General features: G+C 59.4%; 1 protein-coding gene across 1 annotated transcript; it reads right to left on the bottom strand.

Moving 5' to 3' along the window:
* Positions 1 to 1,295: 1,295 nt before the first annotated feature.
* On the bottom strand, positions 1,296 to 24,604 carry ASIC4 (acid sensing ion channel subunit family member 4). The gene is given in 15 exon segments (XM_027588216.2): positions 1,296 to 1,355; positions 1,357 to 1,415; positions 1,602 to 1,657; positions 1,660 to 1,705; positions 2,039 to 2,118; positions 2,198 to 2,289; positions 3,673 to 3,826; positions 6,282 to 6,338; positions 7,072 to 7,140; positions 7,143 to 7,233; positions 7,441 to 7,481; positions 7,484 to 7,567; positions 7,662 to 7,779; positions 7,781 to 7,807; positions 23,109 to 24,604. Coding segments are annotated over 15 exon segments (1,608 nt in total). The 5' UTR covers positions 23,691 to 24,604; the 3' UTR covers positions 1,296 to 1,303.

Raw genomic sequence — 24,604 nt, 5'->3', positions numbered from 1 at the left:
CCTCCCCAGCAACCCGGAGCCACCTACCAGCCTCGCTGGACAGGGCTGGCTGCAGCCTTGGACCCCAGGGCCGCCCGCGGGCCCCCTCTCTCTAGTTTTGTGGGTCCTTGGGCTGAGGACAGGCCCCGGGCGGGGGGAACCTCCGGAGCTGCCCCTTCCTGCCCCAAACCTGGTCTCCCGCGCCCCCCCCCCTTGACCTGCTGATTCAAGCTGTGGCCTCTTGAGTATTTATGCAGTGCAGTCTGCCTGACGCCAGCCCCATCTCCTAGGGCCTCCTGGGGGCTGGGCTGTAGATGAGTGGTTGGGGAAGAGGGGAGCTGAGAGAAGAAGGTAGGGTATCTCCCAACTTCTCCCTTCTGGACCTGGATGAAGCTCCCTGCCTTTAATAAACTGAGTGTGGACTTGTGATTCTGAGTTTTTCAAAAGGTGGCCTGGGGACGGGGAGAGCTGGCGGGGAGGAGGGAGGCCCCCTTGTCCTGGCTGGCTGGGGCCCGGGTTTCCTTTTCCCAGGGATCAAGCCATGCCTGTGCTCCGCCCTGCCCCTGCTTGGTCATACAGGCACACAGAGAATTCTTTATGCCTCTTTATTCTCAGTTTCGTTGGCGCTTTATAAAACCAGACCAGAGGCAGAGAGGCCCATGGAGAAGGCTCCCTTCCCCACCCCCAAGCTTGGCCAAGGTCTAATGGGTTGGCCTGCTCCCTGTGGAGGGGACTCTGAAGGTGGGGTTGGGGCAGGGGGAATTGGGAGCTGGGCCAGGCCTGCTGGGCCACCCAGTCCCCCTGCCAAAAGGGGGAGCTGGGCCTGGAGAGGGACAGGAAGTAGGACCAGCCCAGCACTCCTGAGTCCTGGGGGTTCTCCCTCTCCTGCTGCCATTCTAGGACTAGGACCCTTGGCTGTCCCTGAATCACCCACCCCCATAGCCCCACCCACCTTCTACATCTGTAGCCCCACCCCCACCCTGTCCTCCCTAAATATACAAATGTACAGGGGGTCCCACCCCTGCTCCGGTGGTCCCCTTCCTCCACCTCCCTTGCTCCTTTCCTCCCCTCCCCTCCAGCCCTCCTGGGGCACCAGCCTGGGGCTTGGGGGGGGGGGAGGGTGGACCAGAAAGACCCTTGTGCAAAGCCACTGGTGCCAGAGCTGGTGAGAGCCTGAACTGAGTCCCCACCCTCCCAGGGAACACCGCCCTCTCTCCCTCCCCTTGGGCTGCCCCCAGGCCTTGGGTCCCAGGAGCAGGAGGAGACCTTTGGGGATCCTGGGAGGGGTCCCAGACTCCTGGGTCTTTTTAGACACAGTGCCATCCTAGCAAGCAAAGTCTTCAAAGAGGCCTCCTCGGGGGCCAGGAGGGTGGGGTGGTGGGGAGCAGGCCACTGGCTCCCCCGCCTTCAGCACGGCCCCGGCTAGGGCATGGGCTCTGCAAGATGAAGAGGGAGTGAGACATGGAGAATGTGAGCCAGACCCCTGGGCCCCACACAGCCGGGCTTTCCCTGTGCCCTGGGGCAGGGGCTCCAGGGGAGCTCTGACAAGCTGGGTCAGAAGCTGCTGAGGCCGTCAGTCCTAGCAGAGGGCACTGACTGCACTCTGCAGAGCTCATCCTCACCTGCTCCTTCAGCTCCTGCAGCCCCAGGGTGGAGATGCCCCCAGTGGAGGTCCGCAGGGGGTCTTGGGACGACGCCACACCCGCTTCAGTCGGTCCCAGGACACCTTGGGGTTCAGGGTCGGGGGACAGCAGTGGGCTCAGGAAACTTGGTAGGGGAGAAGGGCTAGGCCTCACTGGGGCCCACCCTGTAGGGCTCGCTGCCCCAGCAAATCCCCAAGAGGACTCCCTAATCCTCCCCACCCATCCCCTTCTCCTAACTCCTCAGTGCCCTCACGCCTTCCCGCTGGTCAGGAGACCCTGGCCCCAACGGCCAAGCTTGGCTTCGCGGCCAGGCCAGCCGCACCGGGAAGCCTGTACTGCCTGCCCGGCTTTTCCCACAGCCTCTCCTCCCACCCTCCATGCCCCCTCCAGGGGGCCCCCAGGCCCCCACCCCTTGCCTCATAGATGTAGTCCAGGATCTCCAGTAGTGTGAGGATGCTGGCCCCGATGAACAGGCCCATCTGTCCCCCGAGGTCTCCTGGGGAGCATGAGAGCAGGTCAGAGGTACAGGCTAGGCTGATCCACCCCCATGGAAACGGGTCAGGACCGTGGCTCACCCAGCAGGGCTGACAGGCCATAGGCTGCTCGCTGCTCCATGGCCTCAGAGGTCAGGGCTTCAAAAAAGACATCGAGGACCAGGAAGTTCTCCCTGTGGAGACAGGAAGCAGAGTGTCCCTGTGGGGCGGTCCTTCTGAGGAGGCAGCTGGCGGGGACCTGCCAAGTCCAGCAGGTCCTGGTCCGAGGTCCCCTGCCCCAAGAAGCCGGGGACCACCTCCCTCAGACTCCCAAAGGCTGTGAGGGGGGACCGTCCTAGGTGCATGTCTGCCTTATATTTTGAGGGTTAGCCACGGGCCTGGGAGAGCAAAATAAAACTCCTGGGCCTGAAGGAGTCCCTCCTGCCTTCCACTGTAAAGCAGCAAATGACATTCACTCCGCATCACCGCAATACCTCTCTAGAACTTTCAGTGGCTCCCTATTGCCCAGCAGTCCACCCCCAAGTTCTTTTTCCGGGCCTCCAAGACTGCCCATGATCTGTACCTTCCTAGCCAGACTGCTTTCTTACCTGCTTCTCTCCACACAGCCACCCCCCCCCCCCCCGTGCCGCTCAGGCTCATGTCTGTATGATCCCACAGTTCTCTAGTTGGGAGGCCTTCCCCCCCCCCCCCCCCCCCCCCCCCCCCCGTCTCCTCCTCTCACACACCCAGGGACCTCCCCTGCTTCGTCGTCTGCCCCGCCCAGTAATCTCAGTGGAGGCCTGACAGTCGGTATCACACCATCAAATATGGCCTCACCCACACACTGTGGCCGGAGCTTTGTGGTGTAATCGTCTCTGTCCCCACAGGACCCACACCCTGGCACCCACAGGATGCTCAGTATTTGTAGATTGGCTGCAGGGGACCAGACCCAAGGCTCAGTGAGGGCTCTCCTGCCGGCCGGCCACCTGGTCCCTCTCGGTCAGCACAGCATTCCCTCAGTGTGCATTTAATGGCCTCCAGGTTGCTGGGGGAGAAAGACCCAGCAGAGGGCGGGAAAGCAACAGGTGGGTGCAATGAGAGAGAGAGGTACAGGCTGCCGTGGGAGCTCGGAGGAAAGACGTTTGGATCATGAAAGTCCTCCCTGGAGGCGCCTGGGTGTCTTCAGTCAGTTAAGCGGCTGCCTTCAGCTCAGGTCATGAGCTCAGGGTCCCGGGATGGAGCCCGGGTGAGGCTCCGCGCTCAGCAGGGAGTCTGCTTCTCCCTCTGCCTCTGCCCCTCCCCCCACTCATGCACGCTTGTGTGTGTACGCACGCTCTCTCTCTCAAATAAATAAAAATCTTTATTTAAAAAAAGAGGGGCCTCCCTGGAGGTGGGGACACAGTACGGGACTTGGAGGATGGGTAGAGCTTAATTAGAGGAACGGGATCGTGAAAGGCACCCCTGCCAGGAGCCTCCTTAGTAAGAACGATGCAGCCCACCGCCAGGGTGCGCCCCGCACCAGGCCTGCTGAGGGTGGCCTCCGCTACACACACACACACACACACACACACACGTACCGGATGTAGGTCTCATTGCGGTTGTACTTCCTTGCCAGGTACCGGGCTGAGCCCCTGTTGGGGATCCTGACCATGGAGATTTCTTTCCCGTAGCGAGTCAGGTTGCAGGGAGTAGGGCAGAAACACGGGCCCTCGGAGCCCCCACCCAAGGAGTCTGCAACACAGAGGCACCAGCTGCAAGGGGGGAGGGCGGGTGGTCCAGAGGCCCACTAGCTGCCGGGAGAAGGTGTAGGGGCTGTCCTGAGGCAGGCACGTCCACGGAGGGGAGGGAGGGGCCTCTACTGGCACTGCCTAGGGGAGACTTGCTGGGGGATCCTTCCTGGACCAGCTTCAGACTACCTAAGAAAGCAGGTGGAGGTAGAGCCCCCCAGCACCCTCCTATAGGCTTATCCTTCTGTGTCCCAGCCCCCTGGGGCGGAGAAGTCCCCATGGCTCAGACGGAGGACACAGCTCATCCATCGGAGCTAATCAATCACACGAGGTCTCTCTCTCTCTCTCTCTCTCTCTCTCTCTCTCTCTCCACACACACACACACACACACACACACACACACACACACACACACGGGGCTTGGAGGATGCTGGATGGATTATATGCTTGTTTTTACATATGCAGATGGATGAGTGGATGAGTGGGTGGGTGGATGGACAAATGGGCAGAAAGACAAATGCTATGTTTAATATGCTGGATTTTCTAGGGGCGCCTGGTGGCTCAGTCAGGTTTAAGCATCCGCCTCTTGGTTTCAGCTCAGGTCATGATCTCATGGGCCTGGGTCCCTGCTCAGCAGGGAGTCTGCTTGAAGATTCTTTCCCTCTGCCCCTCCCGCCCACTTGTGTGAACGCACATGTGCTCACTCTCTCTCTCTCAAATAAATAAATCTTTAAAAAAATATGTTGGGGGCGCCTGGGTGGCTCAGTCGTTAAGCGTCTGCCTTCGGCTCAGGTCATGGTTCCGGGGTCCTGGGATCAAGCCCCGCATTGGGCTCCCTCCTCAATGGGAAGCCTGCTTCTCCCTTCTCCCACTCCCCCTGCTTGTGTTCCCTCTCTCGCTGTGTCTCTCTCTGTCAAATAGATAAATGGAATCTTTAAAAAATATGTTGAAAAAAATTTTTTAAGGTAAAAAAAATACACTAGATTTTCTCTGTTCTCCTCTTCATATTCACTCTCCACTCTCCACCTCTCTCTGTGCTCAGGAGGCAGGGCTCTCTGCCAGATGCATCAGCTAGACTCCCTCGTCTTCTGGCTTTGGGTTGGGTTGGGCCAATGGAAGAGACCCCAGCAGAGGCAGAGGGTAAGGAGAGGACAGATGCCAGGGGATTTCCTCTCCTGGCTTCCTCTCCACCAGGCTGTGGGTCGGCTGAGGCTGCTCCCCCCTCTTGTGGCCATAGCTGCTGTCCTCTGGGACAGCCACAGGTCTCTGTCTGGGCCTTCCCTTTACCCCCTCGGGCCTGCACAAGTCGATCCCTGCCCGGTATTGCTAGTTCTGTGCAGTTTCACCATCCCTGTGGTTCCCGTGTTCCTGCTCTCAACATCTGCCCCTTCATTAACCATCCTTGCCCCTTTGGCTGATGCGGTTGGGATGTGGGATAGAGAAGGTCTCGGTGTGGTCCCACCACCGGTCCTTCTCTCCCTCCCCACGGCCCCACCGTCTGGATGACTGCAATGCCCTCCTGACCGCTTGCCCTGCTTCTGCTCTGGCTCCCCCATCCATTCTCCGCAGCGGCTCCGAGTCACCTTGCCTAACCTCAGAGGGCGTTCTTGCCTTGCCTTGAGCCACCATGAGCTTCCCAGAGCCTCCTCCACTCTTGCTGGCTGCCCCCTCCTGTGTTCTCTGCCCTCCAGGCTTGCTGACCTTTCGGTGCCCCACCCCCACACGCTCTCTAGCACAGAAACTGCCCCCACCGCCGAGATCATGGCCCCTGCCTTCCACCAGTCTGCTCTTCCACACCCTTCAGGTCTCAGCTAATCAATCACTTCCTCCAAGGATCCTCCCCGCCTTCCCAGGTGGAGCTGCACGCCCCTCCCTGGGGCCCTGTAGCACCCCTGAAATTCCCCCTCTGCAAGGACCAGCACCGTGCGTGCCATCACGGTGCCCGTCCACAGCCCCGCGGGCAGGGAAGCTCCATGAGGACGGGCCTCTCGTTCCCACTCTCACCTCCGGCACCCAGCCCAGGCCGGCCACGTCTGCAGAGGAAGGAACGGATGGATGGATGAAAGAATGAGTGAATCGCAGCCCAAGTGAGACCTATGGACGGATGGTGCTTGCCTTACCCACACTGATACTCAGCAGCGCGTCTCTCCTCAGCCCGAGAGAAGTCCCCTCACTTTCTCAGAGAGGGTGAGCTCATTTGCTGAGCCACGACAGAAGCCCAGCCCTTCACTCCCAGTCCTGGGTTTTCTGCACCCCCCACACCCTGCTGCCTCCACTTACCCAAGTGTCCACACCTGCAAAGTCCTCAGAACCCCTGGAAGTATGGGATAAGGCTCAACCCCGGGAAGAACCATCCAGGGAGGGACTAGGAGGAGGTGGGCCAAGGCAGTGAGGAGAACGGTGGACAGAGAGATGAGGAGGATGATGGAGAGGCAGGGAAGGGAGAAGGCAGCACGGACCCAGTGTGTGGTCGGCACCACTCGATGTAGATATTGGCGGGCAGATGGTCTCATTGCCTGAAAGGAGAGAAGATTATTCCTGGAGTCTACAGTCCCACCCCCTCTTCCCCCACCACATACCCAAATGTGGGCACACACATACACGCACCACACGTGCACACACATGTAGGTGCTTGCACATCCCTATACACGCATGAGCTTCTACATGCTTGTGCATGTATGCCTAAAATGTCCACATGCATATATGCTTGCAAGCATACGCACACTTGCATGCACACGTATACACACGCATCTGTATGCGTGTGTTCAAGCCCGTGCACACAACCCCCTCAAGTATACAAGCATAAATGTGCACAAGCACATGTATGCTCAGATACATATTAACATGCCACAAGCATGCACGTGTGCATTCTCAGGTGCACACGTGAAACCACATAAAATCTCAAATGGGGGCGTCTGGGTGGCACAGTCTGTTACGCATCTGACTCTTGGTTTCAGCTCAGGTCATGATCTCAGGTTCATGAGATCAAGCCCCAGGCAGCTCCGTGCTCAGCAGGGAGTCTGCTTCTCTCGCTCCCTCTGTCCCTCCTCCCCGCCCTCTCTCTCTCAAATAAATAAATAAGTCCTTTTTAAAAATCCCAAGCGCACACGCATGTCCTCACAGGAGGCTAGACCTGCACACATGCTGTGGTACACATGCCCTTGCTCATGCACAGGAGCAGCCTTCGGCCCTGGAGGATCCGGAGCCCGGCAGGGCGGCGGAGGCCGGGCGGGAGGGGAGGGCGCCCACCTGGCATGTGCACCATCCGGCAGTGGCAGCGCTGAAGCACGGCCTCCTTCTCACAGCGCAGCCGGCAGCAGACACGCTGTAGGCTGAGTAGCCCTGAAGCTCAGGCTCCCGGAGCCCGCTCTCCGCCCGGCAGTTGCCCCAGGGCTGGGGCAGATAGGTCAGCTGCGAGGTGGGGCATATGGCGTCACGCCTCAGAGTCCCCCAGGCCCTCCACTGCCCACAGCTCCAGCAAAGTCCATGGGTGGGGGCGGCGGGGGGGGGGGTTGCTGGTGGGCGGTGAGCTTTTGAGGGCAGGGCCGGTCGGCATCCCCTCTGGGCCCAAAGACCCCTGCCCTATGCCCAATTCAGGACCCAACTGGAGGTGCTCACCCGCTGTTCCTGGCAGGACACGAAGGTTTGGAAGCCTGGGACACACCGAAGCCCAACTGGTGGATGTAGGGGGGCTCCTCTTGGCTATGGATCTGCACTCGGATGCCAGCCTCAAACGATGTCTCGTCTGCACAGTGGACATGGGGACCTTTGGAAACCCATGCCAGGCAGCGCCCAGGCTGGAGCCCCCAAACTGGCCCCCCGTCCCTTTCCCTGCATACTTGTCTCTCTCCAGATGGGCAGGTATTCCTCCTGTTGGATGTCCAACATGATCTCCAGGCCACTGCCCATGCCCCCTGCCCGACTGGGCAGCGAACTCTGTGGATCTGCGTTGAAGGTGGTAACACTTCCCATAGCGAGTATAGACCTGCGGGGTGAGAGAGAGGAGAGGAGATGAACGGAGGGGCTAAGACAATTCCTTAAGCTCAAGGTTCCCTGTCCTGTGGGAGGACCATCGCACCCGCCTGGACACCACTGTCCAGTAGCGAGCGGTCTGCAGCCCGCCTCTTCCCCAAGCAGGATCTTTTCTAGTGACACCCTCTCTTAGATGATTCAAAGGCATCCCCAGCATCACATAGCAATAGCAGAACTCTTGCTACCTTCCCAAAACCTGTGCTCCCCCTCCTCTAATGAAAGGGCCCCACCATCTATCTATCCAGTTTCTCAAGTCAGAATCCCTGACACTTCCCTCTCCCTCACCCCTACATTAGATCCAGCATGTGCGCTGGGCGATTCGACTTCTGAAATCTCTTTAGAATCCAACCACTCTCCTTCCATCTCGTGCCCCCGCCCCCTTTCACCACCATCTCCCACCAGGCCGTGGCGATGGGCTCCTAACTGGTCTGCCTTCATCCATCCTTGCCCCTCGCTCCTGGCCCTTCCCCCACACAGTAACCAGAGTGCCCGTTGTAAAGTGCATGGATCCGATCGAGTCCCTTGCTGGCTTGAAACCCAACATTTCCCAGAGAGTAAAGCCCAGCTCCTTCCCTGGCCTGAAAATCTCCATGCAGTGTGACCTCTCCTGCCACTCCAGCCCCAGGATCTCGCCAGTGACAAATTCAAACTTAATGGAGCACCTTCCTTCCTCTGGCCCTTGTTCGTTCAGTTCCTCCACCTGGGAATGCCTCCTCCCACCCCGCCCTTGGCATGGTTAGCTGTCTTTTAAGGCTCTGCTTAAGTGTCCCCTCTTCAGACGCGTGCCCATATACCACACACACATCACCGAGGTGTTCGTCGGTTTGCTGAGTACTTATCAGACCTGAGATGATCTGGTGTATCTGTTTGTCTCCTTGTCCAGGGCCCATCTCTCCCCCACTGAGGTTTATGCGGCACAGGAGCAATGAGCTTGTCTGTGTCCCCAGCCCTGGCGCAGTGCCGAGCACAAGGGATGCTTATAAGCAGTTACTGCCGTGCTCAACGAAGCCCCCTTTTCCCGTACGGAGAGTTCCCCAACATGGACACCAGATGGCGCTGGCGCCCCGGAGATGGAAGCCGAGGCCCCGCCGGCCCTAGCTGCGACGGGGCTTTGCGGAGCAGCTGGGCCGGGCCGGGGGGCGGTCAAAGGAGAGGCGGAGGCAAGTTCCCCGCTGCCAGGCCCACCCCACAGAGACGAGCCCCCGGGTCAAACTCATCACAGGCAGCACCTTCCCTGGGGGCAAGAGGTCAGTGCACTCACTCACTCTCCGCGCTCCCCCTTCCCTCTCCTTGGGAACATTTCGCACTGGTAAAAGCTGGGAGAAAAAGCACGGGCGGGTGTTGGGGAAAAGATATCCTAAATGCCTAGCTTCAGAGAGACGGTGTAGAAGAGAGAGGGGCTGGGTTGGGGGCAGCGGGAGGGAGGCTGTCGAAGAACTGGGGGCCTGGGACATCCTTGTTGGGGAGCAGGGTTAAGTTTCCCATGCCCTAGTGATGCTCTCCTATCACACCATTCTTCTGTCACCCAAACACCCTGCCTCTTGGTCCTCAAACAGAAATGGGTGCATAACAAGCACGTGCAATTTACAAAACATGGCTACATCCACCCCCACCCTATTGCATGCACTCAGCAACTCTGGTATGGGATAGGTTTCATTAACCTGGTTTTATAGACCAGGAAATGACCACTCAGGGAGGTGATGTGCCTTGCTCAAGGTCACACAACGAGTCAACTAGTCGATGGGAGAAGTGGAATTCATCTGGATGCAAGACTTGAGCTGTTCCCACAACCCATTACTGGGAGCTGCCGACCCGCCAAGCCAGACCCCAGCTCGTTCTCAGCCCCGCCTAGCGGAAGTGAGACAGGTGTGTGACTCACACCCATCTGTCCCCCTTCCCCTCTTCCTCCTTCCCTTGCACGCCCCCTCCTGTACACCTTCCTCACTCTTTGTTCTGCAGATCCGCTCCCTCTCAGTCCTCTCCTGTCCCACCCCTCCTGCTCTGCCCCTTCTGCTGCTTCTGGGTTCCCGTCCTTGGCCCTGTCTGGATCACCCCTGCCCACTCTGTGCTGGGGCAGGAAGAGGCACGGCTGACAGTCCCAGAGCATTTGCCCTGCCCAGGCACTAAAGCTAAATGCTTCACATGCTCTTTCCAATGGGATCTTCACAACCAACCTAGATCCCACAGATGAAGAAATGGAGGCTCAGAGAGGTGGACTGATTTACCAAGGTCTCCGAGATCAGTGCTTCTCAAACTTCCATGTGTGCCCAAAAGCACCTGGGACCTTGCTAAAATACAGATTCTGATTCAGTAATGTGTGAGATTCTGCATTTCTAACAACCTGCTGGTCCATGGACCGCACTTCCAGTAGAAAGGCCCTAAATGAACGGGTGAGAGTCCAGTAAGGACAACTCCACTTTAGACCTGCGCTCTGACCTGTCACTGGAGAGAGGGGAACCCGGAAATGGGCTGGGCGCAAGACTCTTGGATCCCCAGGGGTGTAGGAAAGACAGATGGGGGGAATACATAATTATTTGACTCAATATCTCAAAGCACGACCCTCTTCCTACTTAAGGCCAAAAAGATGCTGGAATTGGCTCTTACCAATGCAGCCAGTTGAGCGTATGCTCTAGTTGAGAGGCTAAACAAGGCATGGGCTCCATGGGGGACCCAGTTAGTGAGGCTGCCCCCCCCACCTCCATTCCCACCGCCCCCCCCCCCCCACCATGCTGCTCTACTTCGGCTCTCCCTGACCACCAGGAACCATCACAGCCTCTCCACAGCTCAACCCAACCCATGGGACTGTGGCCTCCCTGCAGCTGGGAGCCACAGTTTACCATCTTGGCCGGCAAAGAGCCCAGCACAACTCGTAGAAGGAGGCATGAGGTGGAGGGAAGGAGTTGCAGGCGAGCCCTTCCAAAGGCTCAGTGCTATGGTGCTTTTGATTTATTTTCTCCTTTGAGCCTTCCAGAAAACCACACGAGGAAACTATTGTTGCCCCCCATTTAATGGTAAGGAAGCTCAGAAAGGGAAAGTGACTTGGCTAAGGGCTCACAGCAAGGAAATGATGACAGAGATTCAAACACAACTGAGCCCAACACCAAAGCAGAGTTAGTGCTTATAAAGACCCCGGCAGGTATTCAGTGACTACAAGACTCTGGTAGGCTCCTGCCCGTGGATAGGGCTCGGCCAGCCTCCCTTCCTGATACTTTCCAACGTGTTCGTACAGACACATGCTGAGTGACCTGGAGCCAGCCCCGTGCAGGGCAGAGGGAACCAGGAAGGTTTTGACTATAGTAACTTGGCGGGGGGGGGGGGGGGGGGGGGGGGGGGGGGGGGGGGGGGTGGGGGGGGGGGGGGGGGGGGGGGGGGGGGGGGGGCGGGGAGCGCTTCCTGGCCCCCGGACCTTGAGGCGGTGGTGCAGAACAGTGGGTGACAGAGCTCTGGGACTGCTGGCTGTACCCTGCAGGGAATGGGCAGACCAGAGTTGCAGGGCCACCTGCACGGCCCAGGTCAGGCCCGACTGCTGGGCAGAGCAGAGCGTTGCCCCGGAGACAGTCCCCAGGCCAGGCAGCAGCGGCAGGGGGAGCTGCCAGCTCCTAAGTGGCAGAAGTCTGGTGGCGGCACAGGCCCCCAGCCTCTTCCATGGAGACGGCACGGCAGCTCCGCCTCAAGGTCCCCCCAGGCTGGTCACTGCTCCCTTCCCCATGGACGGGCCCCGAAGGAGGGTGTGTCCGGGGCCCAGCAACGGAGAGGGGCAGGTGCAGGACCACGATGTGCCTTCATGGGCTGAGGGTCTGTCTCCAAATGACCCACCATTAACGCCTTTGGGCCCTGTTCCCATCTCAGACCCCCACCTCTTCCTTTGATCTGCCCCCCACCCACTTTGCTCTCTGCCTCAGCTCCCAGGTCCACCTTCCTGATCCGAGGCTAAGCGCATGGCCTCCCAGGCTGAACAGCTTTCTAGACGGGAGTCTGTGCTGCGTGGGGACCTTGGACCCCCTCCATGACCTTTATCTGTCTTTCTTTCTTTCTTTTTTAAGCTTTTATTTTTTTATTTGTCAGAGAGACAGAGAGCACAAGCAGGGGGAGCGGCAGAGGCAGAGGGGAGAAGCAGCCTTCCACCAAGCAGGGAGCCCGATGCGGGGCTCGATCCCAGAACTCTGGGATCACGACCTGAGCCAAAGGCAGACGGCTTAACGACTGAGCCACCCAGGCGCCCCTCCATGACCTTTTTTCTGACCAGCCCTCTACCTGTCCCTCTCAGAGCACTTTACCCTTTCTCGGCCCAGACCTTGGCCTGGGTTTTCCTCCTAGTCTCTGTCCCCTGATCTTGGTCTGTGTCTCAAGGCCGTTCTCTATTCTCCCGCCTGGCTGTCTCGGCGTCTGAGAAATTACCCATCCAGCTTCTATTTCTCTGGTCGGTCGCCCTCTGTTGGCCTGTCTGTCACCCTAGCCTCCATCTTCCTCTCCCACTGGCCTGGCTGGCCCCCATTCTCTCTGTTCCTTCGACCTCAGCATCTGCATCCTGTTTATCTTTAGCCTGGGTGTCTGGTCTCTGCCTCTTGTCCTACTAGACTTTTCCCTGGGCCTGAAACTGCCCCTGTCAAGACCAGGAACCCCCTCCCCAGGAGCTTGCTTCCCTCCTTCTCCCTGCCCCCCCCAACATCAGAGCTTGGAGAAATCTGTCCAGAGCTCTCTACTCTGAGCAGTGGCTCCTCTCAGCCCCTTGGGTTCCATCTACCCACAGCTCCCATTTCCCTGCAAAGCTCTCCTTGGCTGGCTGGCTTGCATGTGCCCCCCAGCCCTCCCCACCCCTCATCCTCCCTGCAGTCACGGAGCCCACTGGAACCCACGGGGTTAACAGGCAATTAGCAGGGCCAGGGCTCAGAGCTGTGTGGGAGAGGGCCCTGGGCCGCCAGGAGATAAGAAGCAGCCCAGAGCAGCAGAGGCTGGGCTAATCCCGGAGCTAATCTGTGGCCTGGGCTTTTATCTTCACCGCCTTCTGGGCACCCTGCCTCCGCTAAGGCCCTGGCACCTCCACCCCCCCACTTTTCCACAGTAGCTTCATCCCCCCCATATTCCATTAGCCCTCCCCTGATGTGGTCCGGCCCCAGGCCTTTCACAGGCCCCTGGAATGAACTCGCCTTAACGCTACAGTGTCCTGGAGTCCACAGGGGGCCGGTGGTGGAAGGGGATGCATCTTCTCTGGTCTTGGACTGTGACTAACACAGCAGGTTGAACAACTCTTGAACAAGTTCAAAGCCTCCTGCTTCTCTATCCTCACCTGGGTAGGAAGAAAGCACCAACTCAAGACACCTGGGTGTCTGTGCTAGTCCTATAAAGGCCAAAGCAGAAGCCTAGGTGTGGCAAGGTACATATCCAAGGGCACAGAGGAAGACGGGGCAAATTCAGAACTAGAGTCCAGTCCCTCTCCCCCACTGCCCCCCCCCGGGGGAGTCAGTAGACCTGGTGCCAGCCTCAGCATCACCACAGCCTCTGTAACCTTGGCGAATAAAGTGATTTATTGACTTCTCTGGACCTGTCTCCTCATCTGTCAAGTGGGAATAGAAATTCTTGCCTGACTTATCTCACGGGGCGATTGTAAGGAGTGCAGGTAAAAGGCATCTGTAAAGTGAAATCATATACCCAAGGCCTCAACGTTAGCAAGAAGAGTGTTGTAGAGACAGCTAAGAACCTGGGGCAGAGACGGACCATTGGAGGTAGTGCCGGAAATGGATACACATAACACAGCTTCTTAACTTGGGGAAAGGGGCACATATTTTGGAGTCCTACAGAAGAGGGTTCAAATCCTGGCTCTGCCACCAGCCTCGGACAAACCACCTTGGGTGCGTGGGCAAGACTGAATATCGCTCCCTGAGCCTAGCATTGCTCATCTGTTAAAGGGAAGTGGTATGTAATGTATGGTGATTAACATAACAATAAAAAATTTAAAGTTTAAAAAAAAAAGGGAAGTGGTGATTTCTCCTCCTAAAGTTAGTCGTGAGGATGAGAGATAAGTTCAGAGTGATGACCCTAGGGTGCTCAAGGAAGGCAGCGGGCGGTGGTATGGGGTGGATTTGTGAATGGAGCTCCTTGCAACTTTTTTCTTTCTCTCTCTCTCTCTCTTTCTTTCTCATATTGACGTATACTTGACATCGGTGCAGCATTTTGATCTTGGATTCCCACTGGTCCCATTCTCAGGGCAGCATGCACCTTTGTAAAGCCTCTCTCAGCAATCTGTCAGAGTGGAAAACCCCCAGCGCCGAGATACGGCTCTCCTACTGACTGGGAAGCAGCACCCAGCCAACAGGCCTGCAGCTCACCCTGGTTCAGATCTGGGCCCCGCCTTCACTGTCTGTGGCATTTGGGTTCAGTCATTTAACCTCTCTGATCCTCCATTTTTTCACCTGTAAAACGGGAATAATAACAGGCACCCTTCAGAGGTGTCATGAGGAAAGAGATAATCTACACGAATAATAGCAACATCTAACATTTATTTAGTGCTTACTCTCTGCCAAGCATGGACCTAAGCGCTTTACATAAATTAACGCCCTAATCCTCACAGAAACCCTATACAGGGGGTGATTTATCCCCATTTTATAGACAAGATAATAGAGGCCCAAAGAGGGTAGGGGCCTGCCAGGGTGACATCCCACAGCACAGCAGGTGCTAGGCAGTTCGGTGCCCAAGTCTGTGCTTGAACCTATTGAGTGATACACACGGACACGGTGCCCACCGATAGTAGGTGCTCAAGAGATGGCAGGTGTTCGCACAACAGTCATGTCCCAACACTATTCTTTGAGCCTGTGCACTGTGTCGGGCACCGTGGATGGCCCTAGGGATGATTCAGAGAACCAAACAGACGGTCTCTGCCCTGAGGGCCTTTGCTGTCTGACTGCAGAGGGATTCGTTCATTCCAAACGTGTTTATTGAGCCGCCTACACTAAGAGGCAGGTGAACAGCAGTGGGGAACAAAACAGACCCGACCATCACAGGTATAGGCAGATCATTACTAGTTGTGATTATTGCTGTGATGGGGGGACCAGCACAAGTCCTCTGACGGTGGACAAGAGCTGGAGTTGGGTTGGGGAGGAAATCTTCGCAGAGCAAGCCCACTCACCCCCCGGGAAGGGGGCGATCGTGCCACACAGCGGAGACAGAGGAGGATGCCCACCTCCCAAGCAGGCCTGGCCTCCGCCCGTACCACACCCCCACAGCCACCCAGGGGCTTTGTAGAGCGACTTCTCCCCCAAGGTTGAAGCGTTCCCGCTCCAAATCGGAGCAGTGTTTGTTCAAATGTAAATGTGTGAGCTGTGGTGGAAGGGAAGTAGGGGACGGCCGAGGCCGCGTGACTCCAGGCTGAGCTCGAGCTGGGAGTCCGTAGAGCTTGGGGCCCGTAGCCGAATGCGATTATTCCAGGCGTGCGCCGCGTTTCCACGGGAGAGGTGAGGCGCGGGGCCCCCCGCACGCAGGTAAACAGGCAAACCTGTTCCCAGGTAGCGACCACTTAGGCCTTACACCCTAGAAAGTCATTTTTCCAGGCGGGAATATTTTTAATTGGTAGCGAAGCCTTCGCTGACATTGCGCGGCCCCTCGATGCAAAGTTACTCGTTAGAGTTGTGTTGGCACGGCGGAAAACACACCCGCGGCCGGGCGGGAGCTCCGGGGCCGAGACCCAGAGGGTGGCGGCGGCGGCGGCGGCGGCGGCGGAGGAGGGGGCGGCGGGTGGGCGGGGGTGCGCCTCCCACCCCCCGCACCGCACAGCACCCCGGCGTCCAGGCCAGGCCCACCCGCACGCACCCAGGGGGCCGCACCCACCGTCGCGCGCTCCCCGCCGCCCCCTCCTCCTTCCCAAGGGGCAGGCATCCATCACCGCGCCCGAGCGCCCTCCCTCCCGTCTCCTCCGGGCGCCTCGGCTCTCCTCCCTGGGTTGGCCTCATTTGCATTCCTCCAGCTCCCGACTCCTCGGCAAAGTGACCTCCGCACTCCCTCCGCGGAGGGAGACACCACTGCCAGCCGCGCCCGGGGAAGGCCGAGGGGGCGCGAGCCCGGCCGGCGGGGCGGGGGCCCGAGGAGGCGGCTCTGCGGGGGGCAGCTGGCGGGCTCGCGAGCGGCGGGAAAGGCCTTGGGGCCGAGGGGCGACTCCGACTCCGATGGGATTTGAACCCGCGACCTCAGATCCCCTGCGGGGCGGGAGTGGGGACGTGGAGGCCAGCACCAGGCCCGCGGAGCTGCGCCCCAGAAACGGAACCCCTGTTTGGAACCTGGGGCTCCCCAAAGCCCCGTCCCCACCCCACCCCCCCCCCCCGCCACTGGAGAGGGGCCGGCCCTAACGGGCAGTCGCCCAGGGGGTCTCCAGTCCCGCTTGGGGGCCTGAGGAGCCCCCGTCCCAGCTCCCCAGGCCCGCCGAGGCGCCTCCCCCCCCGTTTGGTATTTACACCTTTCACACATTTGTAAGCTATTATCCTGTCCACGCTTAGTCACCGCTGAGCCAAGCGCCACGGATTTAGCTCCTTTAATCTTTCCTCCTAAATCAATCCTCCATTTCCCCTTAATCATCCCGTGGCTCCTCTCTGAACTCTCTCGCTGCTGCCTCGCCCGCTGCAGCCCATGCCTGTCTCTGGAACTGCTCCCCCTCCAATCCCAAACGGGTGTCCCAAGGGCATGGGGAACATGGGGTGGGGGTGGGGGGGTGGGGTAGGTTGGATTTCCAGGGCTGCCGACCCCCTCCTCGGGAGCCAGAAGTAGCGCAGACACCCCCCCACACCCCCCACTCTCTTTCTGGAAACACACAGCACTCTGAACCTTCTTGTCTCCACCCTGCCGGTCTCTGTCCTCCTCCCACCTTCCCACCCCCATTCCTCTGGGTGGCTCCAAGACCGAGGTCTCTGTCCTCGGTGCCGGCTGTCCCCACCCCTCTGCCCCCAGGGTGCCTGTCCATCTCTCCCGGCCACCCTGTCTCCGCCCTGCATTTACTCCTGCCCAGTGGGACCCACTGACTCAGGGGCCTCAGCCTGAGCAGCCCTGAAGCTCAGCACTCCTGGTGCTCCCTGGGATGCTCCTGCCTCCTTGCGGCCCATCCCTGATCCTTTCTGCCCCCACTAGCCGGCCTGGCAGAGGCCCCGCTGCCAGCCACAAGAGGGAGCAGATTCCTCCCAGGAAGCAGAAGGGTAGGGGTGGGGGTCCCGGAGGGAGCATGGGTAGGGGAGAAAGAGGACAGGAGGGTGTTACTGGGGCCATTTCTTCAAATGCTAATCAGCATCTTCCGGCAGTGCCACAAGAAGCTGAGCTGATAATGAGCCCAGCTCGGGGCTGATTCCTGATTAATGAAGAGGCCACAGGGCTGCTGAGTGGGGCCGGGTGGGGCAGGTCCCTCCTGGCCCTCCCCGCTGCCCTTGCAGACCGGTCCTCTGTAACAGTAACAGCCCCTGCCCTTGGATGCTTGGCCACACCACTCAGATGCCCCCCCCCCGCCCCCCAACCACCAACTCCACTGGCCAACGGGAAGCAGCCAGACTGAGAGCACCCCCTCCAGGAGGGCCTGAGGGATGGCAGCCAGCACTGGGCAGGAGCTGGGGAGAGCAAACACTGGGTTCCGTAATCCCAGAGTCGTAGGTAGCCCTTGTAGTATTTTTTTTTAAAGATTTATTTATTTATTTGAGACAGCGAGAATGAGAGAGAGAGAGAGAGAGAGCATGAGAGGGGGGAGGGCCAGAGGGAGAAGCAGACTCCCTGCTGAGCAGGGAGCCCGATGCGGGACTCGATCCCTGGAATCCAGGATCATGACCTGAGCGGAAGGCTGTCGCTTAACCAACTGAGCCACCCAGGCGCCCCCCTTGTAGTATTTTTTTAAATCAGGAATATTTTTATTAAAATGATCAAGACTTGGGCTTCCCTGGACGACCCCTCCAACACACGCACGTGCGTGCACACTTGCGCGCGCGCGCGCGCGCGCACACACACACACACACACACACACACACACACACACACACACACACACACACACACACACACACACACACACACACACACACACACACACACACACCCCCACTGGGCATCCCTGACCATAGGGCCCTAGTTAGCTGGGGCTGAGGAGCAGCTGCTCCCCTCAGGGATAAATGAGCTTCAGTTTTGCTCAGACCCCACCCTTCCCTGCTGTGTGCCCTCCCTGACCTGACCTGCCTGGCTCCTTAAAGGCAGGACCAACCCTGAACCAGATGTTGAACTAAATGTTCTTAAGATTCATGCCTCAGGAGAGGACAGGAGCAGATGGGGACAGAGGGCTGGACAGAGGGTGAGGCTAAGAGGTAAGCTTGTCTGCCTGGACCAACCTCAATGGGAAGCCCGTCCCTTCTTGAGTCAAGGGGATAAGGGGCAGCCCTCAGCCCCTCTGGAGCCAGCAGCAAAGGTATGGAGTTGGCATGTTCTCGGGGTAGCCCTCCCACAACCAAGGAGGCAGGGCAGAGATGATCAGTACTGGCCTGACCACACCAGGGAGGGGCACAGGCTCAGGAGGCAGCTAGGACGGAAGGCAGAGGACTGCCCAGGATCTGGCATGGGGGAGCCAGGGAGTGCTAGAGGGCCTCCCCGCTTGCTGCTCCCCCTGCCTCAGAGCTGTCCTGGCTGGCAGCTGGGGTGGGGCTGGGAGAGGAGGGAGGAGGGCAGGGAGGGGGACTGCCCAGCTGGAAGAGGCCTTGTCTAATTGTGCCTGATTAGTAGAGAGGAAGAGAACAGGGCGAGTGATTAATAGTCACGGCAGTCACCAGCGAGTGGGGAAGGAGAGCTGGGAGGGGGAGGGAAGTCTGAGAGCCATGGAGCTGTGAAGTGCCCACGGGTCCCTGGTCCCCTGCCCGCCCAGGGACTGCCTGGACCCCTGACGACCCCACAGAGAGGGGCCAGGTCCTACCCCTGCCTCCTCAAGGACTCTCCACCTTCCCCATGCCTCAATTTTCCAGACAATAGAATGGAAGAGAAAAGACCAAGGTCATGTGCTGCACCTGGGAAAAAAGGTCTATTTGCTCATGTGGTGTTTCCAGACACCTCGATGTCCCCAGACACAGACCCTAACCTCGGCCCAGATTGGAGATGGTGGCACTTCCAACCAGAGCCCACAGCCACCACCTCACATCCTTGGACCCCAGTTGCAATTCCTAGCCCAGCCCATTCTGGCAGTCTGAGCCTCGTTCCTCAGACCACCGAGAACTACGCTGTCCAAGATGGTTGCCACTAGCCACATGCGACTGTTTGAACTGACCATTCATTTTCCCTGTCACACCAATCCCCCGTCAGATGCTCGATAGCCAGTGTGGCCGGTGACTACCCTACTGGACTGCGCAGATCCAGAACCTTCCCCCATCCCAGAGATGTCTGGTGGGAGAGCACTGATCTGGAGAGTGTGTGTGCACACATGCACGCGTGCATGGATATTTGGGAGGGGTGGGTCGCAGGGCAATGCTGTAATAGTGTAGGGGGAGGGTCCGGGCCTGAGGGTCGAGACAGGGGGAAGGCCAGGTGGTGGCCAGTGGCAAAGCTGCCGACACAGAGGTCAGAAACAGCAGCAGTCAGGTGAGAGAGCCGACGCTTCCAGAGACACATGCACCACCAGGCAGCGTGCTAAATTCTTTGCAGCCATCTTTTTCATCCTTAAAACTGCCCAAATTTTTTAGGTTCTACTATTGTATTTACTGAATATAGGACCCGCGGTAACGGAAGCTTTTTGACTTCTCCAAGGCCACACAGCTTGAAGGGGAGAGCTGAGGTTCAAATCCGGGCTGAGAGGAGATGCTGAATTTTAGAGCCACCCTAGCATTTTACAACTAAAGAAATGAAGCCTAGGGAGAAAGAGTGATTTCTGGCTTCTAGTAAGTGGGCAGGCTGAGAGCAAGCCGCAATGGGGAAAGTATGGATGGGGCTTGGAGCACCAGGGTGGGGGGGAGCAGATGGTGGTGGGAATTGGGAGGAAGGGAGAGAACATATAGGTGGTGAGAGCAGGAGGCGAGGTGGGAGTGGGTGGGTGGGGATCAGACTAAGGAGGGGGAGGGGAGGGGAGGGGAGGAGGAGAAGGGCCCCTGGGCGGAGGGGAGCATGGGTGGGGCCAAGAGCATCTCCCCGATCTCTCCCTTTCTCTCCAGACTCCCCAGACCTGCCTCATGCCTTGAACCTTTCCAGCCTTCCTCAGCCCAGAGTGGCCTCTCTCTCTCTCTCTCTCTCTCTCTCTCTCAGGCTCTTACTCTTCATGTACTTCTTTTGGCAATTAATCCTGGCACCTCATGACACCGCTTGCATGGCTGGTTAACTCTTGCAGGGTTGGTTAAGCTTCTGAGTGTCCCTGTCTCTGCTCCACCGCGAGAGTGTAGGCTGCTTGAGGACAGGGACTGGGGACTGGGGCTTCCCTTCTTTGTTCTCCCCCACGCCACCTAGCAGGCACGGAGCAGGCACGCCGAGCTCCATGTTGACTGGGTGAGTGACTGGGAGTCAGTGAGGGGGTATCAGGGAGCGTGGGGGGGAAGCAACTGCAGTGGTAAGGGAAGCAGGAGAAGCAGCTTAGGGGACTGGGGGAGGGCGCATTACCCGGAGTAAAAATAGGCTGGAAAATGTGACATTTATTAACTTGGATTCTGGAGGAAAGGTCACAGCAGAGTGGGGAGTGGGAGGGAGGAAACAGGGAAAGCAACAGAAAACACATCGCAGCCCCTTACCCAAAGCCTGTCACTGTCACTGACCATCTCACCACCCGTGCCTGGGCAGATTCCTCGCCACCTGGTCCCTGTACCCGTCTCCCTACCACTGATCCCCAGCATGAGCTGCATGTTCTTACCACAGGGCCCGTTGTGGACCTCCTGTCCTCAGTAGAGACCCCATGTCTTCCTCTCCTACCCCTTCTCCAATCTTGCCCCACAAGACCCCCCCTCTTGTCCACTGCCACAGATTATGGACTGCCATCCCAGCCAATAATCCCAGACCTGTTGTATTTGCAGCAGACTCAACCCTAGAAGGCCAGGTCCAAGGGAGAGTTAGACTCAGCAAATGGGGGATGGGGTGTGGGCAGAAGGGTATGGCGTCTAGACTGGGTGGGGGACACAGAAAGCAGGATCCAAAGGGGAATTCCTGTCCCCCAGTGCTTGCTTTGTCCCTCCGCTCTTCTCAGGCATGCCGCAACCCCAAAGCTGAAACCCACAAACTTCGCCTACCCTCCTCACCCTCCCCTCTGCAGCCCCAGAGTATGAAAAGGCCTGCGGACGTCCACCCTCCTCTTTAGCCATCCTCAGGATTCCCTGTTCCCATAACCTCCAGGCACCTCCTCCTTTCCTAGAGCCAGGCAGGAAACCCCTGCTTCCCTCCCCTTACCCATCTCTCCCTGCTCCCTCCTCCCCTCCTTCCCACTGAGGTTTCAACACACTTCCCCTTTCGTTTCTACCCCCAACCGGGGCCTGAGATGCAAACTCCCGCTCAGGGACACAAAGCTCCCATTGATTTCTGCCCCCACAGCACCTGCTGAGACTGGGCTCTGTCTGCCCCCCCAACTTTGAGGGGTGAGGATGTCAGGCAGAGGGGCCCCAGGGACCCCAAAGGCCACATGCACACTTTCAACACCTCACCTCCTCCTTGGGGACTCCTGCAGTCCTGGGTTTGGGAGCAGTGATTTTTTTTCCTAGAAGAGGGTATGTAAGCCACACAAAAGCCTGGCGCCCCCCAACCCAGCACTATCCCTCCTTCCTGTCCCTTCCTCCATTCCTACCCAACTGCACCCGCATCCCTTGGCAGGAGGACCCAAGGCTGCAGGCATGGGTGGTGGTGAGAGGAGCCATAGTAGGCCTACTAGGGGCATATTTCCTGCCGATGCTGAGGCAGTGAGTGAATGGGAACCTGGGCCGGGGGCAGCTGGGCTGGAGGAAGGCAAGCCCCCGACTCCTGCTCCCATCTCTGGGGCAGGCCACTGGAGGCTGGCTGGAGTGGGCACCATGTTGATGCCATGTATTTGCATATGCACTGGGTAGTGGTGACAAGGCTGCAAACACACACATGTACACGACACTGGGAGTCAACTGTGGACTGGGGACAGGCATCCCAAGCACCAGGGATAATAGATACCCCGTGACCATGGGTGAATGGAGCACTGACAGCACACGAGACACGCCCCCCACACTCACACCTGACTATGGGAGGGCAGCCTGAGCCGACACGCCGATCCCAATGAGAGTGTGTGTCTGCTCACACACGTGTGAGACATGGCACCAGCAGCCCCCACGTGGGGAGCAGGGATTGAGGTAGACAGGGTGGGGGGAGCATCAGGAGAGGGGGCGGCATCCACAGTGTGGCCCTGTCCTCAGCAGCTAAGTGAGAGCTGGGATGTGGGCATGGGGATGAGGAGCTCTGGGTGTGTGGGTGTGCAGGTGTGCTTGTGAGTGTAGTGACAGGGACACTGAGTATGCGAGAGGCAGTGCAGGAAACTGTCCCCAGCAGCAGGGGTGTGTGTGTGTGCGTGTGCGTGCGCGTGCGTGTGCTGGGTCGCAGCGAGGGTGAGCCGTGCACACAAGAGTGAATGAGTGATTCTCAGTGTAAGAGCCAGAGCCGGGCAAGGGAACAGCAAGACCCAGGAAACGGAGGGAGGGCGAGCTGGAGAAGCTGGAGGGGCCGCATGAAAGAGGGATGTGTGAGAGAGTCTGTGAAAGGGGGTGTGTATGAGAGACACGGAGACAGAGAAGAGACACTGGCGCCCAGTGTACCCGAAGATCAAGACCGTTTCTTCCAGCCTGCCGGTCGGGCCAGCTCCCCAGGAGGCAGCCCTGAGTCCCTCTCTTTGCTGGAGGCCCCCAGACGCCCTCTTCCCATCACCCTCATCCAGTGGGGAGAAGAATCCAGTAGCCACAAAAGGAAAAGGGAACAACAGATAAGTGGGGGTCAGTTTCCCCTGCCTTGGCCCGGTGCATCCCTTCCCTGCAAGCTGCCCGGCTTCCGGGTCCCCCGGGCCCACTCCAGGCCCCCCGGCCCCAGACCTGGGCACTGCACCACCAAGAAGAGGAGCCGCCGCAGCAGCAGGGTAAGCCCCGAGGAGTGTCCCCTGCTCCGTGGCCGGGAAGCCCGACGGCAACACCCGGGCTCGGGGGAGACACGAGGCCAGCCTCTGGTGGCGGAAGGAAGGGAAGCCCTGTGGAAGATGCCCCTGTGCACCCCCCCTCGCCCCCCCGCCCCCGCCACCAGCCTCTGGCCACCCCAGGCCGGGCGTGCCAGCTGGCAGGACTCACCACGGAGAAGTTGCTGGCGGAACAGTGATGCCCACTGAAGTTGCAGCTCTTGAGCATGTCGGCAAGCTGGTGGCCAGTGCGGTTGAGGATGTCTACCATGTCGGGCTCCGGGTAGCGCAGGCCGGCGGCACGGTGCCCGTCCCGGTCTTTGGGGGGCAGCCCCGTCAGGTTGGCCAGGTGGAAGATGTCGGCGTCGCTGAGGGCCGAGTGCCGGAAGCGGTTGATGTTGCAGAGGGTGACCGCCGGGAAGCCTGCCACTGGGGCTGGGGCGGCAGGGTCCATTGCCACCAGGTGAGGCCGGGTCAGGTAGCCCCGGGCCAGGCCAGCAGCCTGGTACAGAAAGGCGGCCAGCGAGGTGAGTAGGGCCAGTGCCCACAGGGTTCTGCGCAGTCCGTGGGGGCCTGGGCCACAGGCCCGGCCCAGCCCGTGCAGAGTGCTGGTGCTGGCAAAGGTGGCCAGGTCCCGGGGGGCTGCTGTCCCCTGTGCAGCCCCCAGGAGGCTTTGCTCATCCCCTGCCTCCTTCTCCTTGGGTTTCGCATCCTCCTCTGCAAATTTGATTTTGCACACAATCTCGATCGGCATCTGTCCCCGGCTGCTGGGACTGTGGCCGGAGCCTCCCTGCCCCTGTCCCTCCCTGGCCAGCGGGCCCCCCCCCCCCAGTTTCCCTCCGGAGTGGCGGCGGTGGCAGCGGCCGCTCTTTGAAACTCAGGGCAAGCGGGAGGAGGACAGGGACAGGGTGGGGGCCCGAGGTGGGGGAGTCACTCCCACTCCCAGCAGCTCCGCAGCCCTGCCGCCGCTGCCTCAGCTGCTGCTTGTCTCTCTCCTCGATCGGCTCCTTGTGGCTTCCTTATCAGCACCAGCACAGCTGTCAGCCCCTGCGTGTGTCCCTGCGAGCGAGCGAGCGAGGGAGTGAGCGCCGCTCCGCCACGCCGCGCAGCCCCAGCCGCGCCGCTCAGCATGTGCTCCGGAGCCCACCCCGTGCTTAATAATTCAGGACATGTCAACAGCGCTTCACCGGCGCCTCTGGCAGCAGGAGCCAGGCCAGGGGCGGGGGGGGGGGCAGCACCCCCACAACCCCACCCCTCCCCGGGCCCAGGACAGGGATCCCTGGGCCCCTGCCCCAGACCTCGTCGGGCTACCCCCCCAAACTCTTGCTACAGCCTAGGCACTCGTGGGGTCCCCAGACGGCCCCACTCCCAGGCCACCCAGGGAAGACATCTGCACCCAGAGGCCTCGGCTCCTTCTGCCACTTTTTGGGACCACACCCGGGAAGGGTCAGCCAACTCCACCCCCCACCTTCCTGACTCCTGACTCCAGCACCCAGCCACCACCTGCCCCCACTACCCTACTCACGGCGGCTTCCAGAAACTCCTTGGCAGAGCCACTTGTTAGAATGAGGGAGGGGAGGGCAGAGGAGGGCAGGCAGGACAGACAAGGGGACCACGGTGACGCCACCAAGATCCTTGGCTTCCCTGGAGCTTTGCTCCCAACTTCAA

Source organism: Zalophus californianus, chromosome 3 (assembly GCF_009762305.2).
Source record: "Zalophus californianus isolate mZalCal1 chromosome 3, mZalCal1.pri.v2, whole genome shotgun sequence".
Taxonomy (NCBI): domain Eukaryota; kingdom Metazoa; phylum Chordata; class Mammalia; order Carnivora; family Otariidae; genus Zalophus; species Zalophus californianus.
This window is presented reverse-complemented; position numbering and strand designations above follow the sequence as displayed.